The sequence below is a fragment of the Budorcas taxicolor genome, chromosome 16 (genome assembly GCF_023091745.1).
Source record: "Budorcas taxicolor isolate Tak-1 chromosome 16, Takin1.1, whole genome shotgun sequence".
NCBI lineage: Eukaryota > Metazoa > Chordata > Mammalia > Artiodactyla > Bovidae > Budorcas > Budorcas taxicolor.
Window position 1 is genome coordinate 7,531,367 of NC_068925.1, and position 27,935 is coordinate 7,559,301.

General features: G+C 39.3%; 1 protein-coding gene across 1 annotated transcript in view; it reads right to left on the reverse strand.

Moving 5' to 3' along the window:
* Window positions 1–10,982, reverse strand: part of LOC128061747 (complement factor H-related protein 4-like) — a 97,233-nt gene extending 86,251 nt beyond the window's left edge. The window contains exons 1-2 of the mRNA XM_052654123.1: window positions 10,925–10,982; window positions 5,172–5,360 (exon numbers count right to left, since the gene is read on the reverse strand). Of these exons, the coding sequence (XP_052510083.1) occupies window positions 5,172–5,360; window positions 10,925–10,982 (247 nt within the window). The remainder of the gene's footprint in view (window positions 1–5,171; window positions 5,361–10,924) is intronic.
* Window positions 10,983–27,935: the final 16,953 nt, after the last annotated feature.

Here is a 27,935-nt window from a genome sequence, read left to right on the forward strand (position 1 = left end):
ACTGATAAGCCTATTTGCACAGCAGCAATAGAGACACAGACGCTGAGAACAGACTGATGGACACGGCTGGCAGGGAGGAAGTAGAGGGTGGCATGTACGGAGAGGGTTAGCATGCAAACTTAAACTACCATATGTAAAATAGCCAATGGGAATTTGCTGTATGACTCAAGGAATTCAATCCAGAGCTCAGTAACAACCTAGAAGGGTGGGATGGACAGGGAAATGGGAGGGATGTTTATGTGGGAGGGGACATGGGTTAATCTATGGCTGATTCTTGTTGATGTTTGGTAGAACCCAACATAATACTGTAAAGTAAGTATACTTCAATTAAAAATAAATAAATATAAAATAAACAACCACCCACCCCTGAAATTCAATATGCCAATGGACCCAGGAGGAGGCTTGCTCATGCATGCATGAGGTAAAAGGCAGACAGATCTCTGTCTTGACTGTGATGCCTACAGTGGCTCATGAACTATCTCAATTTCCTCTCAGCTGCACTCTAGCAGTCCTGGAAAACCTATCTTTAAAATTCATGCGTGGATCTAAGTCCTTCTGTGAAACTCCAGGTATTGACAAGTGGACCTCTGTCTGCTTCATTCACACATCCTTCCACCCTGTGGCCAGATCCCTGTGGTTACAACTGACCCAGAGGGAAGAGCAACCTTTGACAGACCACCAGTGAGCTTGCACATAAATGTGGCTTAAATCTGTGGCCCAGAACAAGAATACAAGATTAGTAGCACTGTAACATATATATTGTCATATGTGAAGCGGATTGCCAGTCCAGGTTTGATGCATGAGACAGGGTGCTCAGGGATGGTGCACTGCAATAACCCTGAGGGATGGGATTGGGAGAGAGGTGGCAGGGGGGGTTCAGGATGGGGAACACATGTACGCCCATGGCTGATTCATGTCACTGTATGGCAAAAGCCACTACAATATTGTAAAGTAATTAGCCTCCATTTAAAATAAAAAATTTTTAAGTAAAAAAAAAAAAAAATTAAAAAAAGATGTAGTGCTACTTTGGGGGAAACAAAGGACAGGCTGTCAGTACCATTTCTTGTGCACTAATGTATCTAGACAAGACATATAAGCACAGGAATTCTGACAAAACAGGGATGAGAAGTGTCAGCAGGTACCACTATAGAAGATCCGAAATAGCTGTGGAGTCTCTAGCAGGGTTGAAGGAAGTTGTCTCTCACCCAAAGGAGACTGGAACTTTAATTAGAAAAACAGCACCACAAAACTTCAAGGAACATGAACTCAAAGTACCATGACACCAACAAAGTATAAAAATCTTCAGTATTCACATCCAATTGTCAATGTGTGATTTATCCAGTGAAGAATTCAAAATGGCCATTTTAAATAACTTGGTGTGCTATAGAAAATACAGTAAGATACTTGAACAAAAGCAGGAAAACAATAAACAATGGACAAAACAATCAGTTTAATAAAAATATACAAATCGTAAAAAAACAGAAACTCTGGTGCTGAAGTTTCCAAGGATGAAATGAATAAATTCATTAAAGAGCATCAACCACAGAGTCAAAAAGGTAGAAGAATCTGTGAGATAGATGATATATCAAAGTTACCCTGTCTAGGGAGATTAAAAACAAAATTAAATTTTAAAAAAAAGAATGAAAAAGAACAAAGAAAGGCTACATGATCTATGCTACATTGAAAACAGAACTGATTTGCAAATTACTGAAGTTCCAGGAGGAGAAAAGGAGATGAGGCAGAATACATATTTAAGGAGTAATGTCTGAGAACTTCCCAAATCAAGGATGCTATTTGAATATCTAAGTTCAGGAAGCTTACAGGTGACCAAACCAAATCAACTCAAAAAATCCTCTACAAAACACGTTTATAATAAAATTGCAAAAATCAAAGAAAACTAGAGAAGCCTTCAAGCAGCATGAAGCAAAAACAAACAAGCTAACAAAACTAAAACCTTGAAATTTACTAAGAAGACTTCCTTTGGATCTTAGCAAATCTCTCAGCAGAAACCTACTCGGCCAGGAGAAAGTGGGATGATATATTCCAAGTGTTGAAAGAAAAAACTACCAAAGAAGAATACTTGAAAATATCATTCAGAAAAGAAAAGAATATAAAGATTTCACCAGACCAACAAATACTGAGGAAAGAGAACACAACTAGACCTTCCTTGAGGAGGGCATGGCAACCCACTCCAGTATTCTTGCCTGGAGAATCCCATGGAGGGACGAGCCTGGCGGGCTGCTGCCCACAGGGTTGCAAAGAGTCAGACACAGCTGAGGTAACTGAGCAGGCACACAGACCTTCCTTACTGAAACACTAAAAGGAATTATTGAAGTTGAAATAAAAGAATGCTAATTCATTCCATGAAAATACCTAGTTCACTGGTAAATTTAAGTGCACACTCACATTCAGAACACTGCAGTACCTTGAGATGGAATATTTAACACAGCTATTTTAAGAGTTAAAGTACAGGAATATAAAAATTACTATAGCTACAATTATTTTTTAATTAAGTACACACTATAAAAAGAGGTAAATCATGATATCAAAAAGATAAAATGGAGAAGGGTAAAAGGAAGGAGATTTAATATGTGGATGATGTTCATATACTATCAGCATAAAATACAGTGCTCTCTCTGTAAGGAGTTTTATGTAAATCTCAAGGTAAAAGAAGCAAGAATCCATACTAGATTCACAAATGGTAAAGAAAAGTTTATTAAATGCCTCCTACTACTACAAAAATCATGAATTCAAAGAGACAAGCCATCAGAGGAAGGAAAGATTTCGGAAACTATAAAACATCCTGTAAAATAAAAAAGATAATATTAATACATCCTTATCTATCAATAATTACTCTAAATATAAAGGATTGCATGTTTGCATGCTAAGTCACTACAGTTGTGTCTGACTCTTTGAGACTCAATAGACTGTAGCCCTCCAGGCTCCTCTGTCCTTGGGATTTCCCAGGCAAGAACAGTTGAGTGGGTTGCCATTTCCTTCTCCACTGTTCTCTTCTACCTCAACGAAATTCTTAAGCAATTAATTTGAATTACTTATCAGACAAATCATCCATATCTATTATTTTGGGTCAGTAACTGAAAAACTATTGTATTTCTCTGTTAACATTTTAGTCCTTTGATGTCTGTGTCCCTTGAAGTCTCAAGTTGCTGTGTTTGCATTTAAAGAAGCAATCACTCCCTGCAGTCTTTACAGACTGACCTGGGGAGGGAAGTACACTGTCACATTGATAGGGATTTTGAGACTTTTCAGACATTTTTAAAGGAGACACCTGTCCCATGTACTCAACTCTTCCTAGGAAAGAATTCTGAAGCTCATATGCTTCTATCCACGCAGCACAGACAGTCTCTGTGCTGACAGTTTCCTGGCTGCTTCCCTGGGGCAATGTCAAATGCTCACATTCATGTGCTTTCTCACAGACCCATGGGGACAGGTTGGCTTCTAGGTGTCCCACAGGCCATCTGCAAAGGTCTAGGTGCCACCATGGGGACTTACGCAGGGAGCTGGCCCTGGGGAGGGGATGTAGATGAGATGAGGGGCCCAGGGGTGAGCAGAACCACAAGCACAGTGTCTGCAATGGTTTGGGGCTCCCTGGTGGGGTCTCCACGTGGTCAGGAGAACCCATGCTCCTTGAAGAATTCTAGCCCTGGATGCTGTGCTCCTGGCCTCTCCCCATCCCAGCCATGTAGGTGACCCCAGTGGCCTGGATAAGGGGAGAGAGAAGAGGGCTGGAAGATGAGGACACAGCACTTGCTCACACGCTTTTATTTTCCCCACAGGTAAAATCCTGTGCTGAGGGGTCTGTCTTGGCACTGGGCAGTGCCACCTCAGGGGCAAAACAAGGCTACTGCTCCAACCTTCAGTGAGAAATCCAGTCTTCAATCTTTGTGCTCTAGCAGCATGCTACCGTTTCTCTGCTAGACTCCTGGACCCCCACAAAGATCCTCTTATCCACAAATGATGGTCAAAGTCTGTGTTTATATCAGGAGAGACAGTGAGACTCCTGCCATCTTTCTGACCTCACTCTGTTATTACAGGTTTCTTCTTTGTGGATCTTTTCCTATTGTCTTGACTAATGTCTATCAATAGGTACATGTATTTTGTTATATGGAGATGGCAATGGCACCCCACTCCAGTACTCTTGCCTGGAAAATCCCATGGGTGGAGGAGCCTGGTAGGCTGCAGTCCATGGGGTCACGAAGAGTCGGACATGACTGAGCAACTTCACTTTCAATTTTCATTTTCATGCATTGGAGAAGGAAATGGCAATCCACTCCAGTGTTCTTGCCTGGAGAATCCCAGGGATGGGGGGAGCCTGGTGGGCTTCCATCTCTGGGGTTGCACAGAGTCGGACACAACTGAAGCAACTTAGCAGCAGCAGATTTTGTCACATACTTATCAAGACGTCTATAGGTACACTCATAGACACTTGTAAACAATAAAATTAAATAGGTCCGTTGGCAAAACAAGAATTTGATATAAACTTTTTGAGTGGATAATACAGCTGAGTCTTAGAAAATTATGAACACACTGGGATCTCAGCCCAGTTTACTCACTGACACGGATGCATCTGGGAGGAGGAGACCAGCCACTCTCTGTGCAGGTCATTGTGTTCTGATCATTTTGAAGACTGTAGCCTTCATAGCAGCGAACTTTTACAGTTTCACCCTGTAAATATTTTTCTTCACGATGTGGGTTATATCCATTTTCCAAATAATTGAAAATACATTGTCCTTAGGATCATAAAATTAATATGAAAGAAGTACAACATAAATTTGGGAAAATAGTACATTAAAGATTATAGAATTTACATAAGAATGCATTAGTATTCAAATAAAACATGTAACAATAAAAATGGAAGCTACTACCACATCTGTGGAAAATGAAAACGATAACATTCCATATTATTTGTCTTTAGTTTTATGACTAAAATATATATAAATGATGCAGATATTCTTGTAAAGTCTCTGTATCTCTCACAGGATTTACATGAAAAGCCTCTAGTAAAGGGAAGTTCTATTGGATTTTTTGCTCATAGAACTCATCCCTTGGCCTTACTGTTGTTACATAATACTTAACTGCACTCACTTGTCACCTTTTGTCTCTTCACTCTTTCAAAGATTATGCATATAAACTTAAAGAGATTTACTTACTGAGGCACGGTTCTTCTGGAGACCATCCTTGTGCTGTGCAAGTCAGGTGGTCCCAGGAACGTTGTGAAGGAGGCACAAAATCCCGATCACAGGAATAGAGAAACTGTTGATTTACATGTGCTGGAAAGTATCCTCTGTATGAATAATATAGCCATCCATGTTTGATTACTGGATAATCACAAGGTTTCCCTTGGAATTAAAATAGTAGAAATAATGTTTTACCCCAGTATACAATTTGAATTAATATTTCATTTATGAATTATAGCCTTGTTCAGTTAATTACATTCATTGCCTTATGGTTTATAGGAAAAAAAGTTATAGAAAATTCAGATGATTGAAGTATATAAGGAACTCCTTGCTAATGAAGATCAAAGTATGTCTTGTGGGTCATATTATGTAAAATTTGTATGTGGATTCTCTTGGTAGGAAACTATACAGATCTATTAAATAAATTCTCCTTAAATACAGAAGTTCCAACCTTGGTTGACTAAATTAGCATCTTAATCAAGAGATGAAAGTACAGATTTTATCTTGTGGCTCATCTGCTTTCATTTTCTTTCTTCTCCATTCTCATCAGAAACCAGAATCCTGACATTTATTCTCATAACAAGTCAATGTAGGAATCAAACAGATTTTTTACAATTATCATTCATTAGTTTACTTTTCTGTTTATTGGAAATATGTGATATATAGAGAGAACCACAACAATTTTTCATTGATCAGATTACACAGAGTAACATTCTTATTTATCCATCAAACTAGACATGAAGATATCTTTTCCCTTGCTTGTCTAATCAGAGAAATGAACAATGACTAATTCTTAATATTTAAATGGTTAAGATGAAGGGAAACCCTTGTCACTTATGGTCTAATTTTAATTGGAGAATGATGTATTTTTCAGTATTTCTTACAAATATTTTAAATGAGGTATAACATAATTACATTTTATTGTTATTAGCATATATTGAGTAATTTTCATGTATATGCTTGCTATGTGAATTATAAAATTTGATTCTTTGCATATCTTAATCCGTTTCTTTAACAAAGACTTGTCAATTATACCCTCTCGTGGCCTATAGTCTGCATTTCTCATCACTGATAGATTTCCCCCACTTTTTTGAAGCTTGTCTACATTTTTAAGTTTGAAATGCTTACGCAGTTTGTTTCCTGTTAAGTAATAGTCTAGGTTTCTGTCTACTAATTTTGGGAGATTAGAACATTGTCTCTTCAGCCTTGAATTTTACAAATTTCATCATGTATGTTCAGATATGTGTATCTTTCAATAATTCTATGTTGGGCAAGTTAGAGTCTTTGTATTTGCAAGAACCAAGTGAAAAGAACTCAATTAACTTTGTCATTACATTGTAGAGGAGAGATTTGAGTTCTGATGATCTGATTTCAGAACTAGTACATTTATCATTTTGATGCATCACAGAATGTGAATACAGTAAAACAATCCTCTGACACTCACTTCCAAAAGGTACACAAAGAGGGCATAATTAAAAGTAAGCATCATTACTATCACTGGCGTGAGCTATTTTCCTCCTCTCTTTTATTTGGGCACATGTGAATCTGTCTTTGTCTCTCTAACCAGATCATTTATTGAAGCACATATAAGAGTCCACTATAGTTAGAATAGCATTGACTTTGTCAGGACTCAGAACAGCCTCATTCTTCTCTTACGCTCCTACCAACACAGGTTCAGGTCTCATGAGCAGGCTTGGCTGTCCATCATAATGTTGGCTCAGATTGATCTCAAAATTGATAAAAAGTATTCACTCAGGTTTAAAGTGTTTCTAGTCTTTCTGTACTTCTGCAACTTACTCCAAAGATCCAGGCCCAGGATCTTATAATTTTTAAATTTAAGTTTTAAATGTCATGTTATTAGGTCCACCCTCACACATGGGAGTCGTTCTGAATGATGAATTTGTCCTAATATAGGTTCACTTTCAGCACCTGTGTATCATTCCAGATGCATCTCCTTTGCAGCATTAAACTAGCTGATGATACAAAAGAGGAAGGGAACAGGCCTGACAACAAAGTCCTGCATCTGATAATCAGCTCATCTAATGAAACTATTAATATTGATAAGCTATTTAAATAGTTCCCTCATGTTGTCAACAAGAACTTCACAAGGTGCCTTGTGGGATAACCTTGTTGTGATATAAATAGAATTGGGTTGATCTACCACTTTCAAAGGGCTTCCCTATGGCTCAGTGGTGAAGAATCCATCTGCAATGTAGCAGACACAGGAGATGTAGGTTTCATCTGTGGGTCAGAAAGATTCCCCTGGAGAAGGAAATGGCAACCCACTGCAGTATTCTTGCCTGGAGAATTCCATAGACAGAGGATCCTGGTAGGCTATAGTCCAAAGGATCACAAAAGTTGTACACGATTGAGCGACTAAGCACACAGCACCATTTTCACAAATCCATCTTAAACAAGATTAAATGTTTTTCTTAAAATTCTTATGCAGATTAAAATCTGTTTCATACTGCTAATACCTTCAATTAATGGAACTTATGCTTTGAAAATTCATTTTAAATGTATGCTTGGAATTACCATTAAGGTCACTGAACTGTTTTATATCATTACAGTTTTCTTTCATGGAATAACTGGTTTAAGTATGCTGAAATTTTACAGTGTACTGTTAGAAAGAAGATTGTTTAGAGGCAACTTAGAGGAAGCTGAGGAGTAAAGGAAGCATCCCCTGAAAATATTCTGTTCAGCTCACCTGATGTTTTTCTATATGTGATGGTTTTAGGAAAGTCCACAAAGCCTTCCACACTCCTCTCTCCAAATATTAGAGCCTAAGTCCTCTCTACTGAGTGTGCAGGACTTAGTGGCCATTTCTCATGATTGCACATGACTGACGTGACAGTGTGACAAACTCATACCTGGTGTGGAGGCTTCCTCCTCCCTGTCTGCTGTCACTGGCCCTGAATAAAGCTAGATGTCTCTCAAGCAACCTGTGCAGATGACCACGTAGTCAGGTGCTGAGGCCTCCCCCGAAAGCCAAGAGAGTGAGCCAACTTGGAAGCAACACCTCCAGCCCAGCTGAGTGTCCAGGTAACAGCGGCCCAGGCCATTACCCAGTTGCCTCTCAAACAGAGTGATACATAACTAGCCAGTGAAGCCCTTTCTTTATTCTTGACCTACAGGAGCTCTAAGAATATGGAGGTGTATTGTCTTAAGCCAATATGTTTTCTGGAAAATTTGTTAATTAGGACTATGTATCTAATATAATGGGCATCCCACTTGGTGCTAGTGGTAAACAAGGAACCTGCCTGCCAATGCAGGAGACATAGTACAGGCAGGTTTGATCCTTGGGTTTGGATGATCCCCTGGAGGCAGGCATGGCAACCCACTCCAGTATTGTTGCCTGTAAAATCCCATGGACAGAGAAGCCTGGTGGGCTAAAGCCGATTGGGAGGCAAAGAGTCAGACATGGCTGAAGCGACTTATCATGCAGGCATGCAGGCATCTACAACAATAGGTGTTAGTTGATGTGAGTTTTACTTAATGGCTTGAATCTGATATTACAATTATTTTGCATGCTAAAAATTTCATAAGTGCACCCATAAATTATGGAAAAAAAACTTTGCTTAAATATTCAAACATTTAGCTTTAAGACCACTTTTGGAAAGAGTTCAGTTGTTAATGAGAAGAGAAGGGTTTCACTGGAATATCTGGTGAAGATTTGTCAAATTTTCACATTTCTCGTTCATATTGTATACTCTTTCTCCTCTTGTTTGGAAATATGCCTGTAGTCTTATTCTGCTGCTGCTGCTAAGTTGCTTCAGTTGTGTTCGACTCTGTGTGACCCCATAAGCGGCAGCCCACCAGGCTCCCCCATCCCTGGGATTCTCCAGGCAAGAACAATGGAGTGGGTTGCCATTTCCTTCTCCAATGCATGAAAGTGCAAAGTGAAAGTGAAGTCGTTCAGTCATGTCCGACTCATAGCGATCCCATGGACTGCAGCCTACCAGGCTCATCTGCCCATGGGATTTTCCAGGTAAGAGTACTGGAGTGGGATGCCGTTGCCTTCTCCAGTAATCTTATTCTAGCTGATTAATAAACCATCACTCATGTACCTGAGAATCAGGAGAAACAATTCATGTCTGCCTGCTCCTCAGCAAGAATAATGGTGATGCAGCCTTTCTTATAAGTGATCTGGGGCCAGAGCTGCTTTTAATTGTAACACTAAGGACTAGACAGGGAGCTTTATTGTGCTGCAAATGTTGTTCACAAAGAAAATTACCAAATGGACTAAAATAGCATGCAACAAATTATGAGATGAATAATGCAGAGTGATGCATATTCTATTCATATCTTGAATGTCACGAGGGATCATAAAACTCATTAGAGTTTTCATTTACAAAAACTTGAAGACAAATGGATTATTAAGAAAATGAAAGACAAAAACATCATAATGAAAAACATATAAGTTTTATATTTGGGAGTAAAATCTTTGTTTTCAATATGATTTAATTACTTATATTAATACATTTACATAATTTGATTTTTGTTTTCCATTTTCATTGGAGTTGCTTTTAAATATTGGGTTAGCTTCCGCTGTACATCAAAATGAATCTGAATATGTTATATGAATGTGTGTGTGTATATATATATATATATATATATATATCCCCTTTTCTTGGATTTCCTTCACATTTAGGTCACCAGAGAGCATTGAGTGGAGCTGCCTATGATACACAGTAAGTTCTCCTTAGTTATCTATTTTATCCACAACTGCCAGGACATGGAATTAACCTAAATGTCCATCAACAGAAGAACAGATGCAGGAGAAGTGGTACATATACACAATGAAACATTACTCAGCCATAAAAAGCTATGAAATTGCACAATTTGCAGAGACATGGATAGACCTAGAGACTGTCACATAGAGTGAAGCAAGTCAGAAAGAGAAAAATAAATATTGTATAATTTTGCTTATATATGGAATCTAGAAAAATGCTACAGATGAACTTATTGCAAAGCAAAAATAGAGATACAGGCATAGAGAACGGATGTATGGATACAAGAGGGCCCAAGAGTAGAGGGATGAATTGGGAGAGTGTAAAAAATAGATAACTAATGAAAACAACTTATAAGTTTAAAAATAAAAGTGACAATTTTTTTAAGGTTGTCAACATTTACATTTCTCTCTGAAAAGAATTCTAAATATATTGGCACTACACTGGAAATTAAGACTGTATTTCACATTTCGTAAAAGGAAAATATATCTTGTACCTAAGCTGGTTTTTAAAAACTAACAGTGATGTTAATGACCTTTAATAGATTTATTAAGCTATAATCACAATACAGTCAAATGAACATATTTAAAATGAGATTTGAACCTGCAAAATTCACCATATGTAAAAGTATAAAAATAATCATTGTTCTCCAGAGCTTTCTCATATTACAAGTAAGACTCTCCTAAACATTTTGGAATTATAATCTACTTTTCTGTGACACATTTTCTATTCACATTTTCATGAGCATATTCACATGACCCCATAATCTACATAGAGTACCTTTTTGCACTGTGGAACTCAGATGACATAGAAAAGTATTCATTTTGTTTTCCCCTTTTAGGTGAATGTCTGATCATTTTTCCATTAAGGTATTCTTATGGTAATCTCACAGTGCAGACTATTTTAACCAGTTTATTCAATCAAAAATACACACAAAGGAAAGTAGATAGTTATATTTAGGAGGAAGCCTGAGTGTTCACATCTGTTTCAACTTACCCTGTCCATGAGCAGTGTAAAACCACAAGGTGAGAAGGACATTGATTAACAACAACATGTTAGATTTTCCCAATGGTACATTCACACAAATACTCCAGTTGCACTGTTTCAGGTTCAAAAATCTGCTTCATTTGCAGTTATCTAGTGTGACTGAATTTATGCGTTACAATGAAGCTAGTTAATTAGTGCCATTTAGTAAACATCAAAGTTCAAAATTTTGAAATGTCCCTAATTTTTTTCTGTTGGTAGTTTCACAATAAGTTATTGTATTCATCACCTGATATCTATGTGTATAACTTTCTATGGCTAATATGGACTAGCTCCAAAGCCATATATCAGATACTAACTTTCAATAATATATTTCAAGACAGTAGGTGAAGTTTTTACCAGCCATTTGGGTCATCCATATTTTCATGGACTGGGGAAAGTGAATAAATTAAAAAAACAAATTATAGTAGAGCTTAAAAACAATCATATAAATTATAGCACAATCCCTTCATTTACATGCTATTTATGTATGGGTTTTATGATTATCAATTTCCTAATGTTGTTAACATATAATTGACATAAAGCACTGCATAAGTTTCAGGTGTATGGCCTAATGATGTAGTTTACATATATCCTGAAATGATTACAACAATAAGGTTTGTGAATATCCATCGTCTCATTTAGATATAAAAGTAAAGAAAAATGAATTTGTGATGAGAACTCAGGACTTACCATCCTATTAACTTTCATACTTAAGATACAGCAAAATTAGTCATATTAATCATGTTGTACACTACATTCTTAGTACTAATCTATCTCACAGCAGGAATTTGGTACCTTTTGACTGGCTTCATCCAGTTCCCCTATCTCCAGGCCTAGCCTATGGTAATCACAAATGAGATTTATTTTTCAAACTATTTGTTTGTTCTTTTAAGTACAGTTGGCCTACAACATTCTGTTACTTTCTGTTACACAGTGTAGTGATTCCATGTTTCTGTCCATTTCAAAATAATTGCCACAGTAAGTCTAGTTACAATCTAGCAAGATTTTAAAAATTGCATAATTATTGACTAAATGCTCCGCACTGAATATTTCATGTTTATGACTCATCTATTTTGCACCTGGAAGTTTCTCCCCTTCACCTCTCCCTCACCAGAGGATCTGGAGTGCATCCCTTAAAAAGACACATACAGAATTGTTCATTGCAGCTTTATTCATAAATGGCAAAAATGCAATTGTTCCCATGAACATTGAGAAAATGGATAAAACATTTGTAGCATTGTCATATGACTGATTAATATGCACTAATTTAGAAAATGATAGACAGTGATTTGGGATAACCTTACAGCTCTTGTAAATGGAAAAAAATCAAACACACTCACTAAGTACATATCTTATAATTTCATTGGTAGGCTTTCGAAAGGTTGAAAACCTCATCATGAAGGTGGTGCCTACGAGGTAACGTGTGGTACAGAATGGGACGAGACACAAGGAAACCTGAGGATGTGTTGGACATTTACTCAATTTAGTCCTGGGTAGTAGTTACACAGGCATACATGTGTGTTAAAAAAAATTATCAATCACGTTAAGATTAACTTTAGGTGTTTAGCTATTTCTATGTTTAACGTTGCTTTAAAAATTACCATTTTCAGAATAAAATGTAAAGTTAAAAGTCAAAATCCAATCCAGAGGACACACCTTAGGTCTCAAATCAAAAGGACTTGACAGAGCCTTGAGTTTTTATCCCCAAACACAAGAATTTGGGGTATTGGTCATACTAGATTCTACTTAGTAATATGAAGTCCTATATGAAAAATTAAACAAATTTGTGAATGGGGTGCTATTTTCACTTTCAACATTTTAATGTTTCTTTTTTTATGTGTACCTTCTATAAAAATATTTGTGGATGTTTCCATAAGCTAAAATTTCCATACAACTTATGTTTTCATAGAAAAAACTACAGATTGTTTAGATGTTTATCAATAAAAGAATGTTGAAAAAAAGAAAAAGAAAAAGTTACCTGTGGCAGATTCATGTTGATGCATGGCAAAATCAATACAACACTGTAAAGTAATTATCCTCTGATTAAAATAAATAAATTTATATTTTTTAAAAAAGTTATTGTTTTTCTTCAAAAGTTCATTTCTCATTGAACACAAACCTCCACTCCAAAAAGAAATAGTGTAGTTATGGAACATGGAGAGACTTCAGAAGGCATGAAGGAACATTTGGGATGATGAAAATATTCTACATCTTGATTATAGAGTAATTGTATAGATGTATTGGGAAGGAAACGGAAACCTACTCCAGTAGTCTTGCCTGGGAAATACCATGGACAGAGAAGCTTGGCAGGCTACCCTCCATGGGATCGCAAGACTTGGACACAGCCTGTCACAACAAAACTATATATATTTTGTGAGACTCATCATGTTGCATATTTAGAATAGACAGGTTAAACATATCTTCTCTGTAAGGGTAATGGGAAGTTCCGCAGAGCTCTAGGTGGGGGAAAATAGAAGGACTTTAGAATTCTCCAAAGAAACTAAAAAACCAAGGCAATAATAGAAGAGCATTTTCATAAAAGTTAAGAAAAGAAAATGAAAACCAAGAGTTTTATATCCATACAACCAGGCAGCCAATTAAACTACAGAAAATATTTTTAAAGAACTCATAGGACACTATTGATGTACAGATGCACACATTCCGTGGTTATAGCTACATGCTTAGTCACCCAGTCGTGTCTGACTTTTGCTATCGTTTGGATTTTAGCCCGCCAGTCTCCTCTGTCTATTAGATTTTCTAGGCAAGAATAAAGGTGAGGATTTCCACTACCTCCTCCACAGAATCTTCACAAACCAGCAATCAAACTAGTATTTCCTGTGTCTCCTGCATGGCAGGCAGATTCTTTAAATGTTGAGCCATCAAGGAACTGCCTCCATGCATGTAAGGGGCACCTTAAATATGGAATCTACCTTATTCCACCTGAATGAAGAGTTCAAAAGAATAGACAGAAGAGATAAGAAAGCATCCTTAAGTGAACAATGCAAAGAAATAGAGGAAAGCAATAGAATGATAAAGACTAAAGATCTTTTCAAGAAAATTAGAGATACAAAAGGAACATTTCATGCAAATATGGGCACTGAAGGATAGAAAGAGTTGGACCTAATAGAAGCAGAAGATATTAAGAAGAGGTGGCAGGAATACATAGAAAATCTGTACAAAAATACAAAAACCTCGAAAAGCCAAAACAATCTTGAGAAAGAAGAATGGAACTGGAAGAATCAGCCTGCCTGACTTCAGGCTCTACTACAAAGCCACAGCCATCAAGACAATATGGTACTGGCACAAAGACAGAAATAGAGATCAATGGAAAAAAATAGAAAGCCCAGAGATAAATGCACACACCTATGGACACCTTATCTTCAACAAAGGAGACAAGAATATACAATGGAGAAAAGACAAACTCTTGAACAAGTGGTGCTGGGAAAACTGGTAAACCACTTGTAAAATAATGAAACTGGAACACTTTCTAACACCATACATAAAAATAAACTCAAATGGATTAAAGATCTAAATGTAAGACCAGAAACTATAAAACTCCTACAGGAAAACATAGGCAAAACACTCTCTGACATAAATCACAGCAGGATCCTCTATGACCCACCTCCCAGAAAACTGGAAATAAAAACAAAAATTAAAAAATGGGATCTAATTAAAATTAAAAGCTTCTGCACAACAAAGGAAACTATAAGTAAGGTGAAAAGACAGCCTTCGGAATGGGAGAAAATAATAGCAAATGAAGCAACTGACAAACAACTAACCTCAAAAATATACAAGAAACTTATGCAGCTCAACTCCAGAAAAATAAACGACCCAATCAAAAAATGGGCCAAAGAACTAAATAGACATTTCTCCAAAGAAGACATACAGATGGCTAACACATGAAAAGATGCTCAACATCACTCATTATCAGAGAAATGCAAATCAAAACCACAATGAGGTACCATTTCACACCAGTCAGAATGGCTGTGATCCAAAAGTCTAGAAGCAATAAATGCTGGAGAGGGTGTGGAGAAAAGGGAACCCTCTTACACTGTTGGTGGGAATGCAAACTAGTACAGCCACTATGGAGAACAGTGTGGAGATTCCTTAAAAAACTGGAAATAGAACTGCCTTATGACCCAGCAATCCCACTGCTGGGCATACACACCAAGGAAACCAGAATTGAAAGAGACACGTGTACCCCAATGTTCATCACAGCACTGTTTATAATCGTCAGGACATGGAAGCAACCTAGTTGTCCAGCAGATGAATGGATAAGAAAGCTGTGGTACATATACACAATGGAGTATTACCCAGCCATTAAAAAGAATACATCTGAATCCATTCTAATGAGGTGGATGAAACTGGAGTGGATTATACAGAGTGAAGTAAGCCAGAAAGAAAAACACCAATACAGTATACTAACACATATATATGGAATTTAGAAACATGGTAATGATAACCCTGTATGCAAGACAGCAAAAGAGACACAGATGTATAGAACAGACTTTTGGACTCTATGGGAGAGGGAGAGGGTGGGATGATTTGGAGAATGGCATTGAAACATGTATAATATCATATAAGAAACAGGATGCTTGGGGCTGGTGCAGTGGGATGACTCAGAGAGATGGTATGGGGAGGGAAGTGGAAGGGGGATTCAGGATTGGGAACACATGTACACCCGTGGCAGATTCATGTTGATGTATGGCAAAACCAATACAGTATTGTAAAATAAAATATAGTTTTTAAAAAAAAAAAAAAAACCTAAAAAAAAAAAAGGTTTTAATGAACCAGATAACCATGATGGTGTGACACTCACCTAGAGCCAGAAATCCTGGAGTGTGAAGTCAAGTGGGACTTAGGAAGCATTACTGCAAACAAAGCTAGTGGAGTTGATGCAGTTCCAGCTGTGCTATTTCAAATCCTAAAAGATAATGGCAATAAAGTGCTGCACTCTATATGCCAGCTAATTTGGAAAACTCAGCAGAGGCCCCAGGATTGGAAAAGATTAGTTTTCTTTCTAATCTCAAAGAAGGACAATGCCATAGAATATTCAAACTATCATATAATTATGTTCATTTCACATATTGTCAATATAATGCTCAAAATCTTTCAAGCTAAGCTTCAAAAGTATGTGAACTGAACTGAGACTTCCAGACCTATAAGCTAGATTTAGAAAAGGCAGAAGAACCAGAGATCAAATTGCCAGCATCCATTGGATCATAGATAAAGCAAGGGAATTCCAGAAAAACATACACTTCTGCTTCACTGACTACACTAAAGCCTTTGACTTTGTGGATCACAACAAACTGTGGAAAATTCAGGAGACAGGCATTCCAGACCACCTTGGAAACCTGTACACAGGTCAAGAAGCAATATTTAGAACCAGACATGGAAAAATGAGCCAGTTCCAAACTGGGATAGGAGTACATCAAGGCTGTATATTGTCATCCTGTTATTTAACTTTATGTGGAGTACATCATGCAAAATGCTGGGATGGATGACTCACAAACTGAAATCAAGATTGCCAGATAAATATTAACAACCTCAGATGTGCCGATGACACCAGCTCTTTGCAGAGAGCCACGATGAACTGAAGAATCTCTTGATGAAGGTGAAAGAACAGAATGAAAAGGCTGGCTTAAACCTCAGCATGAAAAAGCTGAGATTATGGCATCCAGGCCCATCACTTCATGAGAAATAGATGGGGAAACAATGGAAATAGAGACAGATTTCATTTTTGAGGACTCAAAAATCACTGACAAGAGTTGCTGCAACCTCAAAATTAAAAAGGAAAAAAAAGCCTGCTCCTTGAAAGAAAAACTATGACAAATGTAGATAGAATTTTAAAAAGCATCACTTTGTCAAAAAAGGCCTGTATATTCAAGCTATGGTTTTTCCAGTAATCATGTATGGATGTGAGAGGTGGATCATAAAGGAGGCTGTGCATCAAAGAATTGATGCTTTCAAACAGTGGTGTTCTTCTGAGAGTTCTTGGAGGGCGATGAAATGAAACCAGTCAATCCTAAAGGAAATCCACCCTGTATATCCATTGGAAGGACTGATCCTGAAGCTGAAGCTCCAATACTTGGGCCACCTGATGTGAAGAGCTAACTCATCAAGGAAAAGACCTTGATGTTGGGAAAGATTGAGGAAAGGAGGAGAAGGAGTTGACAGAGAATGAGATGGACCCATCATTGACCCAATGAATATGAATTTGAGCAAACTACTAGAGATAGTGAGAGACAAGAAAGCCTGGTGAGGTGCTGTCCAAGGGGTTGCAAATAGTGGTACAAAAGTGACTGAACAACAAAATGAAGCTTATTCCACCAGATAGCACTGTTCAGCCTCTAAAGAAGGTGTTTTTTTGTTGTTGTTGTTGTTTTTTAATTATTCTGTGGGCAAGGAAGGAAGGGGCCTTGAAGATTCTGAGACTCTTTTTGCTTTAATATACATTTCAAAAGATGATGTGGGAAATAGGCAATGTCATGATGTTAAACATTTTGTATATTTTTTTCCAGAGCTGAGACTGAAATAAGAACTGGGGCATAGATAGACTTATATTTGTATGAATTAAATATTCTGCAAAGTAGAAAGAATGTAACCAAATCCTGGTAGAAGGAAGAGGTGAGTGGAATAAAAACACTGACCACTGAGAAGTAGGTGAGTGTTCAAACATTCCACTTACAACTGGTAGTAAGATGTCAAAAGGTGGAGTATAATGAAAACAGGAATGGTGTTCTATGAAATGTACTATACAGGTTTAGACATATAGAAAAGCACAAAACTTTTGCAGATAACAAAGTAAATGTAAAAGCACAAAAGGAAAGAGGAGTGTATATATTTCAACATAAGATGCTATAGCAGTTTCCACCAAACATGAGTCATATTTATAAGCATGTACAGTGTGAAATTGTCTATTAAAGAAAGGGTCCTTCAACTGACTTAACTTTATTCTGTCCTTATACAAGGAGCACACTTAATCAGAGTGACCTAGGAAACTAAACCTGATTTATGCACTGCAATTGGCCAGGCTTGGAGGAGAAAGAGACAGGGAGAGACGTGGGGAGCGAGACAGAGTATTATGAGGTAAGTTAGAATTTAGATTTAACAAGAAATTTTTGGGCTTCAAATTCACTGCAGATGGTGATTGCAGCCATGAAATTAAAAGACACTTACTTCTTGGAAGGAAATTTATGACCAACCTAGATAGCATATTGAAGAGCAGAGACATTACTTTGCCAACAAAGGTCCGTCTAGTCAAGGCTATGGTTTTTCCAGTGGTCATGTATGGATGTGAGAGTTGGACTGTGAACAAAGCTGAGCACCGAAAAATTGATGCTTTTGAACTGTGGTGTTGGAGAAGACTCCTGAGAGTACCTTGGACTGCAAGGAGGTCCAACCAGTCCATTCTAAAGGAGATCAGTCCTGGGTGTTCATTGGAAGGACTGATGCTGAAGCTGAAACTCCAGTACTTTAGCCACATCATGCAAAGTGTTGACTCATTGGAAAAGACCCTGATGCTGGGAGGGACTGGGAGAAGGAAGAGAAGGGGACAACAGAGGATGAGATGGCTGGATGGCATCACTGACTCGATGGACGTGAGTCTGAGTGAACTCCAGGAGTTGGTGATGGACAGGGAAGCCTGGCGTGCTTTGATGCATGGGGTCGCAAACAGTCGGACACGAATGAGCAGCTAAACTGAATTGAATGGAAAAAATGGCTCAGCAGGTGAAGAATCCACCTGCAATGCAGGAGACACAGGAGATGCAGGTTGGATCCCTGGCTCGGGAAGATCCCCTGGAGGAGGGCATGCCAATCCACTGCAGTACTCTTGCCTGAAGAATTCCATGGACAGAGGAGCCTGGCAGGCTACTGTCCATGAGGTTGCAAGGAGTCTGAGAGAACTGAGAGAATAAGCTCACAGCCAAGCACACAGAGGAACAAAGGACACTGCACAATGCAAAAAGTCCAAATCATAATAAAAACTTACCAGGTTTGGAAACTTGTGCTAGATCCAGAAACACAAGGTTCTACTGCTCCTGGATGTACCTTCAGCTTCCAACCACCCCTCTGTTGTTGGAGATACGGTTTTGCAGTTAGTTCTGGGTCTAGGAAATGGCAATCCACTCCAGTACTATTGCCTGGAAAATCCCATGGACAGAAGAGCCTGGTAGGCTGCAGTCAATGGGGTGGCAAAGAGTTGGACACAACTGAGCGACTTCACTCACTTTCACTTTCTGGGTCTAGAGAAGAAGAGGAACAGGCTAGCAGGAATCTAACAGGATTTTCCATCTGGATCACCACATCTCCACGTGGAGATCTCTCACCAGATTTCTGTCTCTAACTACTGTGGGCAACTGCCTCACTGATAGAGCTGGAGAAGTCTTCTTGTTTCTGATTTCCCAATCCAATCTATGGGCAAAACTCAGGGAAAACCTGAAAACCAAAAGAATCTGAAACAGTTTATAAGCGCTAACCTCTAAGAGGGAATAGCAGTGTGTAGAAGGTGGATGTGGTGCTTGGCAACACCAGTAAATAATCACTGTAGTTCACCATTGTCCACCACAATAACAACAATGATGCTTCTACATAACAATTAAATCTGTCTCCTAAAATGAAGATTCCTTTGTTCTCTTTCTATAGACTGAAGTTAAAACTTCCAAGAGTCACCTTATTTATATTTGGTGACATTATTACCTTTTCAATTTAGTCACAGCTCCACACAGGTGTCTTGTATTTTGAAAAAGGGAATGATTTTTCTTTAAAACCATAAAGTCAAAGAGGAAAATGTGGTTAAAAATTTACAAGTATATTTATAAGAGTCAAACTAGAAAGCACAATGAAACAATTCTCAAAGCAGACTCAAAAGTAGACTCTGTTGAAATTATAAATTCATTTTTATACACCTGATAGTATATCTGTCTTGTCTTCAGCTGGCAATGGAAAAGTCCATGTCCCTTACCTTGTGGGGTTAACGTAAACTTCATTTCCAAGTGGTCAGAATCTAGAGGGATCTCACACTTAATCGGTTCCTGCTGTCTTCTATTAACCTTAATATGAACATGGAATAGTGTGCAAGGGAGAAGCCTCAGAGAATATCCTCATCCAAATATAGTTTCCTGTCCACATCATGTAGCAATAGACAATGGCCGTTTGGTGGCTGAGTTCAATGTCCCCAGCTTGTGTTCATATCGATTTCTGTTCCTGACAGTTCAATGACATAAAAGGCTTAAGATAACAGATAGCTACTTTCCACTTCCAGGAAAGGGAAATATCCATTTTTTCTGGTGAAAAGATCTTATACTATGACCTAAACCTTGCACTTTGGCAGAATAAGAATTTGTAAGCCTGGAAAAAGAATGTTATTAGTGATTGTACATCTTAACAAATGCAGACAACCTAACACTAATACTAATACTAACACAAACACTAATACTTGGTAAAAAAGAAATACAAGAAATCAAGTTCTTGCAAAGACAAATAGAAATTTTCTTTGTTCAATATACAGCCATTGATATGATACAGTGCCAATATGTACCATCCTAACAAATTTGCAGCAATGTTAGGGTTTGTGATGTTGTGATTTTCAATAAAAAAAGATATAGTTGGTCTTTATCCCCGTTTTGGGCACAGAACTCCAGAAACTCTTGGAATTTCCTATATGTCTTTTGTTATGTTAAAATGTTAACACTTTTGTTATGTTAATATGTTAATATGTTAACACTTATGTTAATACAGTAACTTTTAGAAATCTTCTAATGATGGAGGCTAGTTGCCCGGGGAACCAACCATATGACTAGATGGTTAAAACCACGATCTTACCCTCCTGATGTCTAGCGAAGGGCAAGGGACTGGAGGTTTCATCAGTTAGCAATGGTGAATAAATAAATAATTTATGCCCATGTAGTGATGCGCTGGTTTGAGAACCTCCAGGACTCATAGCTTAGAGGAACTGGGGGTGTGGAGCCCTGGAAGAGCATGGAAGCTCTGCACTTAGTAGCTTCCTGCTGTCTTCTATTAACTTCTATCACACCTTGCCCTGGGCCTCCCTTCCATCTGGCTGGTCATGAGTTAATCCAGTGAGTTTCTTTTGAGTTCCAGGGGCCACACTAGCAAAGTGACTGAACCTGAAGACGAAGTTGTAGCTACATCCAATCTTAGTGATTAGACCAGAAGTGCAGGGTCACATGGATTTGTCATCAGCTTCTGAAGTGCAGAGGGTGGCATGTTTGTGGGACTGAGCCCTTAACCTCTGGGATCTGAAGCTGTTCCAGGTAGATGATAACAGTATGTACTAAGTTATAGGATACTCAGCTTGTGTTGGAGAATTGCTTGGATGTATGGAAAACATACACATACACATCATGATAGAAAAGATCATCAAACTACTTGAGTAGCATATTTCAGTTGGGATAACAAATAGACTTGTCCTCAGTGGGAATAAACTTACAGCTAAGTGTGGTAACTGAAAATGTTCAGTTTCACAAACTGAACTTTGCACAGTTTCAATTATGCTTCTTGTCTTCCCTGCACTGTCTTCTTCATATGTGGTTGTTGTTGTTGTTGTTGTGGGTCAGTCACTCAGTCGTGTCTGACTCTTTGCAACCCCATGGACTGCAGCATACCAGGCTTCCCTGTCCTTCCTAAGTACCATTTACTAACTTGACACCTGTCTAGGTTTGTTGTAACCCTCTTTAAAGGAGCAAGCATGTTTTAATTTCATGGCTGCAGTCATTGAGATAGTGTACTGAAACAGAGACATCAGATTCCAGACAAGGCCCATTCAGTCAAAGCTATGGTTTTTCCAGTAGTCATGGATGGATCTGAGAGTTGCACCATAAAGAAAGTTGAGCACTGAGGAGATGATGCTTTTGAATTGCAGTGCTGGAGAAGACTCTTGAGAGTCTTTGAAGTGTAAGATCAAACCAGTCAATTGTAAAGGAAATTAATCTTGAATATTCATTGGAAGGAATAATGCTGAAGCTGAAGCTCCAATACTCTGGCCACCTGATGCAAAGAGCTGACTCATTGGAAAAGACCCTGATGCTGAGAAACATTGAAGACAAAAGAAGGGGGCGGCAGAGGATGAGACGGGTTAGATAGCATCATAGACTGAATGGACATGAAAGACTTCAGGCGACAGTAGAGGACAGAGGAGCCTGGCGTGCTACAGTCCATGGGGTCACAGAGTCAGACACTGGTTAGTGATTGATCAACAGCAAACCTGACAGCTGACCTTGTATGAGTAACTGAACTGTGCCACTTCCTAAAGTTTTAGGTGAGAACATCCTGCTTATTTTCTTTTTAAAAAATATTTATTTGTTTTAAGTGATTGATGATTGCATTACAATATTGGTTTGAATCTGTCATACATCAACATGAAGTAACCATGCTAAGTCACTTCAGTCGTGTCCAACTCTGTGCGACCCCATAGATGGCAGCCCACCAGGCTCCCCCGTCCCTGGGATTCTCCAGGCAAGAACACTGGAGTGGGTTGCCATTTCCTTCTCCAATGCATGAAAGTGAAAAGTGAAAGTGAAGTTGCTCAGTCGCGTCCGACTCTTAGCGACCCCATGGACTGCAGCCCACCAGGCTCCTCCATCCACGAGATTTTCCAGGCAAGAGTACCGGAGTGGGGCGCCATTGCCTTCTCCATATGAAGTAACCATAGTTGTACATATATCCCCTCCCTCATGAATCTCCCTCCCACCTCTCACCCATTCCCACCACATCTAGGTTATCACAGAGCCCTGGTTTTGTGTTCCCTGAGTCATACAGCAAATTCCTGTTGGTATCTGTTTACATTTGTTAGTGTATATGCATCCATGCTGCTCTCTGCATTCATCTCACCCTCTCCCTCTTCTCCCCCACCTTTGTCCATAAGCCTGTTCTCTATGTCTGTATCTCCATTGCTGCTCTGTGAACAGGTTCATCAGTACCACGCTTATAAGTACATTAATATACAATATAGATTTTTCTCTTTGTGACTTACTTTGCTCTGGATAATAGACTCTAGGTTTTTCCACCTCATCAGAACTGACTCAAATGCACTCCTTTTTATGCCTGAGTAGTATTCCATTGTATATAGGTACCATCGTTTCTTTGTCTATTAAACCGTCAGTGGATATCTAGGTTGTTTGCATGCATTGTCTATCGTATATAGTGCTACAATGAACACTGGGGTACAGGTGTCTTTTGTAGTTTTGATTTCTTCAGGGTATATGCCTAGTAGTGGTATTGCTAGGTCATAGGGTGGTTTTATTCCTAGAGTTATTTTAAGGAATGTCCATACTATCTTCCACAGCGGCTGTGTCAATTTACATTCCCACCAGAAGTGCAGAAAGGTTCCCTTTCTCCAGACCCTCTTCAACACTTCTTCTTTATGAATTTTTTGATTATGGCCATTTTGTCTGGTGTGAGGTGATATCTCATAGTAGCTTTGATTAGCATGTCTCTAATAATGAGTGATGTTCATGGGTTTATTGATGCTTTGGAACTGTGGTGTTGGAGAAGACTCTCGAGAGTCCCATGGATTGCAAGGAGATCCAACCAGTCCATTCTAAAGGAGATCAGTCCTGGGTGTTCTTTGGAAGGAGTGATGCTAAAGCTGAAACTCCAGTACTTTGGCCACCTCATGCGAAGAGTTGACTCATTGGAAAAGACTCTGATGCTGGGAGGGATTAGGGGCAGGAGAAGGGGACGACTGAGGATGAGATGGCTGGATGGCATCACCAACTCAATGGACACGAGTTTGAGTGAACTCCGGGAGACAGTGATGAACAGGGAGGCCTGGCGTGCTGCAATTCATGGGGTTGCAAAGAGTCAGACACGACTGAGCGACTGAACTGAACTGAACTGATCCCCAGTAATACCTGCACTAAGCGCAGGCGGCAGTGGCAGCAGCCAGTGCACAAGCAAGGCTGAGAGCTAGCCTTCGTCCCAGGTCAGGGGCGACAGCTGGGAGGAGATACCGCACGTCCAAGGCCAGGGATGATGGTCGGGAGGAGTCACCCTGAGTCCCAGGCCAGGGCGGCACCCGAGGCCAGGGGCGGCGGCAGGAAGGAGCAACCCCATGCAGGAGGCCAGGGCAGCGACCAGGAGGAGCAACCCCACGCCCAAGGAGTGGTGGCTGTGTGGACACAGGAGGACCTAGAGGAGCCATCCCACATTGAAGGTCAGGAAGGGTGGCAGGAGGAGATATCCCTCATCCAACGTAAGGAGCAGCGGCTGTGCTTTGCTGAAGCAGCCATGAAGAGATACCCCACAACCAAGGTAAGAGAAACCCAAGTAAGATGGTAGGTGTTGCAAGAGGGCATCAGAGGGCAGACACACTGAAACCACACTCACAGAAATCTAGTCAATCTAATCACACTAGGACCACAGCCTTGTCTAACTCAATGAAACTAAGCCATGCCCACCCAGCAACCCAGGACAGGTGGGTCATGGTGGAGAGGTCTGACAGAATGTGGCCCACTAGAGAAGGGAATGGCAAACCACTTCAGTATTCTTGCCTTGAGAACCCATGAACAGTATGAAAAGGCAAAATGATAGGATACTGAAAGAGGTACTCCCCAGGTCATTAGGTGCCCAATATGCTACTGGAGGTCAGTGGAGAAATAACTTCAGAAAGAATGAAGGGATGGAACCAAAGCAAAACAATACTCAGCTGTGGATGTGACTGGTGATAGAAGCAAGGTCCGATGCTGTAGAGAGCAATATTGCATAGGAACCTGGAATGTCAGGTCCATGAATCAAGGCAAATTGGAAGTGGTCAAACAGGAGATAGCAAGAATGAACATCGACATTCTAGGAATCAGTGAACTAAAATGGACTGGAATGGGCGAATTTAACTCAGATGACCATTATATCTACTACTGCAGGCAAGAATCCCTCAGAAGAAATGGAGTAGCCATCATGGTCAACAGAAGAGTCTGAAATGCAGTACTTGGATGCAATCTCAAAAACGACAGAATGATCTCTGTTCACTTCCAAGGCAAACCATTCCATATCACAGTTATCCAAGTCTATGCCCCAACCAGTAACACTGAAGAAGCTGAAGTTGAACGGTTCTATGAAGACCTACAAGACCTTTGAGAACTAACACCCACAAAAGATGTCCTTTTCATTATAGGGGACTGGAATGCAAAAGTAGGAAGTCAAGAAACACCTGGAGTAACAGGAAAATTTGGCCTTGGAATGCGGAATGAAGCAGGGCAAGACTAATAGAGTTTTGCCAAGAAAATGCACTGGCCATAGCAAACACCCTCTTCCAAAAACACAAGAGAAGACTCTACACATGGACATCACCAGATGGTCAACACCGAAATCAGATTGATTATGTTCTTTGCAGCCAAAGATGGAGAAGCACTATACAGTCAACAAAAACAAGACCAGGAGCTGACTGTGGCTCAGGTCGTGAACTCCTTATTACCAAATTCAGACTTAAATTGAAGAAAGTAGGGAAAACCACTAGACCATTCAGGTATGACCTAAATCAAATCCCTTATGATTATACAGTGGAAGTGAGAAATAGATTTTAGGGCCTAGATCTGATAGATAAAGTGCCTGATGAACTATGAAATGAGGTCCATGACATTGTACAGGAGACAGGGATCAAGACCATCCCCATGAAAAGAAATGCAAAAAAGCAAAATGGCTGTCTGTGAAAAGAAGAGATGCGAAAATCCAAGGAGAAAAGGAAAGATATAAGCATCTGAGTTGAATGCAGGGTTCCAAAGAATAGCAAGAAGAGATAAGAAAGCCTTCTTCAGCGATCAATGCAAAGAAATAGAGGAAAAGAACAGAATGGGAAAGACTAGAGATCTCTTCAATAAAATCAGAGAAACAGCAATAAACTCAGATATGCAGATGACACCACCCTTATGGCAACAAGTGAAGAGGAACTCAAAAGCCTCTTGATGAAAGTAAAAGAGGAGAGTGAAAAAGTTGGCGTAAAGCTCAACTTTCAGAAAACGAAGATCATGGCATCTGGTCCCATCACTCCATGGGAAATAGATGGAGAAACAGTGAAAACTGTTTCAGACTTTATTTTTTGGGGATCCAAAATCACTGCAGATGGTGACTGCAGCCATGAAATTAAAAGACGCTTACTCTTTGGAAGAAAAGGTATAACCAACCTAGATAGCATATTCAAAAGCAGAGACACTACATTGCCGACTAAGGTCCGTCTAGTCAAAGCTATGGTTTTTCCTGTGGTCATGTATGGATGTGAGAGTTGGACTGTGAAGAAGGCTGAGTGCTACAGAATTGATGCTTTTGAACTGTGGTGTTGGCGAAGACTCTTGAGAGTGTCTTGGACTGCAAGGAGATCCAACCAGTCCATTCTGAAGGAGATCAGCCCTGGGATTTCTTTGGAAGGAATGATGCTAAAGCTGAAACTCCCGTATTTCGACCACCTCATACGAAGAGTTGACTCATTGGAAAAGACTTTGATGTTGGGAGGAATTGGGGCCAGGAAGAGAAGGGGATGACCGAGAATGAGATGGCTGGATGGCATCACTGACTCGATGGATGCAAGTCTGAGTGAACTCCGGGAGTTGGTGATGGACAGGAGGCCTTGCATGCTGCAATTCATGGGGTCACAGAGAGTCGGACATGACTGAGAGACTGAACTGAACTGAACTGAATACCCAGTAATAAGGCCCTTTGTGAAGATAGCACATATTAATTATATAATATCTTGAAATGTAGTATAGATAAGTATTCAGTTGTTACTAAATCTTAGTTTTTCTTAATTTGATATCTTCTTAGGCAATTATCTTACCACTAAACATTCCTGGGGATACAAACTTCAAGGGGAGATAGAAATGTAATTCTCACTAGCAAGTCATATCTCCAGATACAAACTGATATTTCCTAACACTAAAATAAAGAATAATATCGTGGAGAATGGATTAGGATATTACACACATAATTCTACAAATTACTTCATTAGAAAAATATTTCTGTGTTTTAAAGCAGGTTTGGGTTCATAGCAAATGTGAGCAGAAAATACAAAGTTCCCAAACTCCCCACCAGACACACACACACACACACACCAGACTGAGATTTGTTTTAGGGATCTGGCTCATGTGATTGTGAAGACTGGTAGGTCTGAAACCTGCAGGGCAGGTGGCAGCCTGGATAATTCGGGAAGGGTGAGTGTTGCAGTTTTTACTTTGGAAGCCTTGAGAGACACAGTTCCTTTTTCCTGGAAGGAGCTCAGTGTTTCCTCTTAAAACTTTCAACAGAATGGATGAAGTATACACATGTTATAAAAGGTAATTTACTTTATTCAAAGTCTGTGATTAAATGTTAATCATATCTTTAGGATGCCTTCAGAGAAATAGCCAAAGTGGTTGGCCAATCTATTGAGTATTATAACTCGGCCAAGCTGATATAAAATTAACCACTATACAAAATTTCCAAGGTGAACTTGGATATTTAGTTCAGGAGACTGCCAACCCAATAATGGAAGATTCATCTAATTTCTTCTCACTGCTTGCAAAAGTACATGAGATGAGTTGTAAATGGAAGAATGAATCATCAGTCATTAAGATTTGAAATTTCTCAGTGAAGCTAGTGGTAAAGAACCTGCATGACAATGCAGGAGACTTAAAAGATGGGCATTTGATTCCTGGGTTGAGAAAATCCCCTGGGGAAGGAAATCACAACCCACTCTAGAATTGTTGCTTAGAGCATCCCATGGACAGAGGACCTGGTCAGGCTACAGTCCCTGGGGTCGCAGAGAGCCAGACACAACTGAAGCGACTTAGCATGGCACAGCACAAGACAGAAATAGAGATGCTGTTATCCAGGGATGATCTGTGTTTTATCCACATGGCTGAGAACTTATACGTATTAAAGCACAAGAGACTGACAAGGTTTTTGAGAACTTTATACTAGCAGAAATGCATTCAGCATGGACTGAAAGGGACAGGCATCATACACATAAAGGAGGAATGCCTCCAAAGATAGA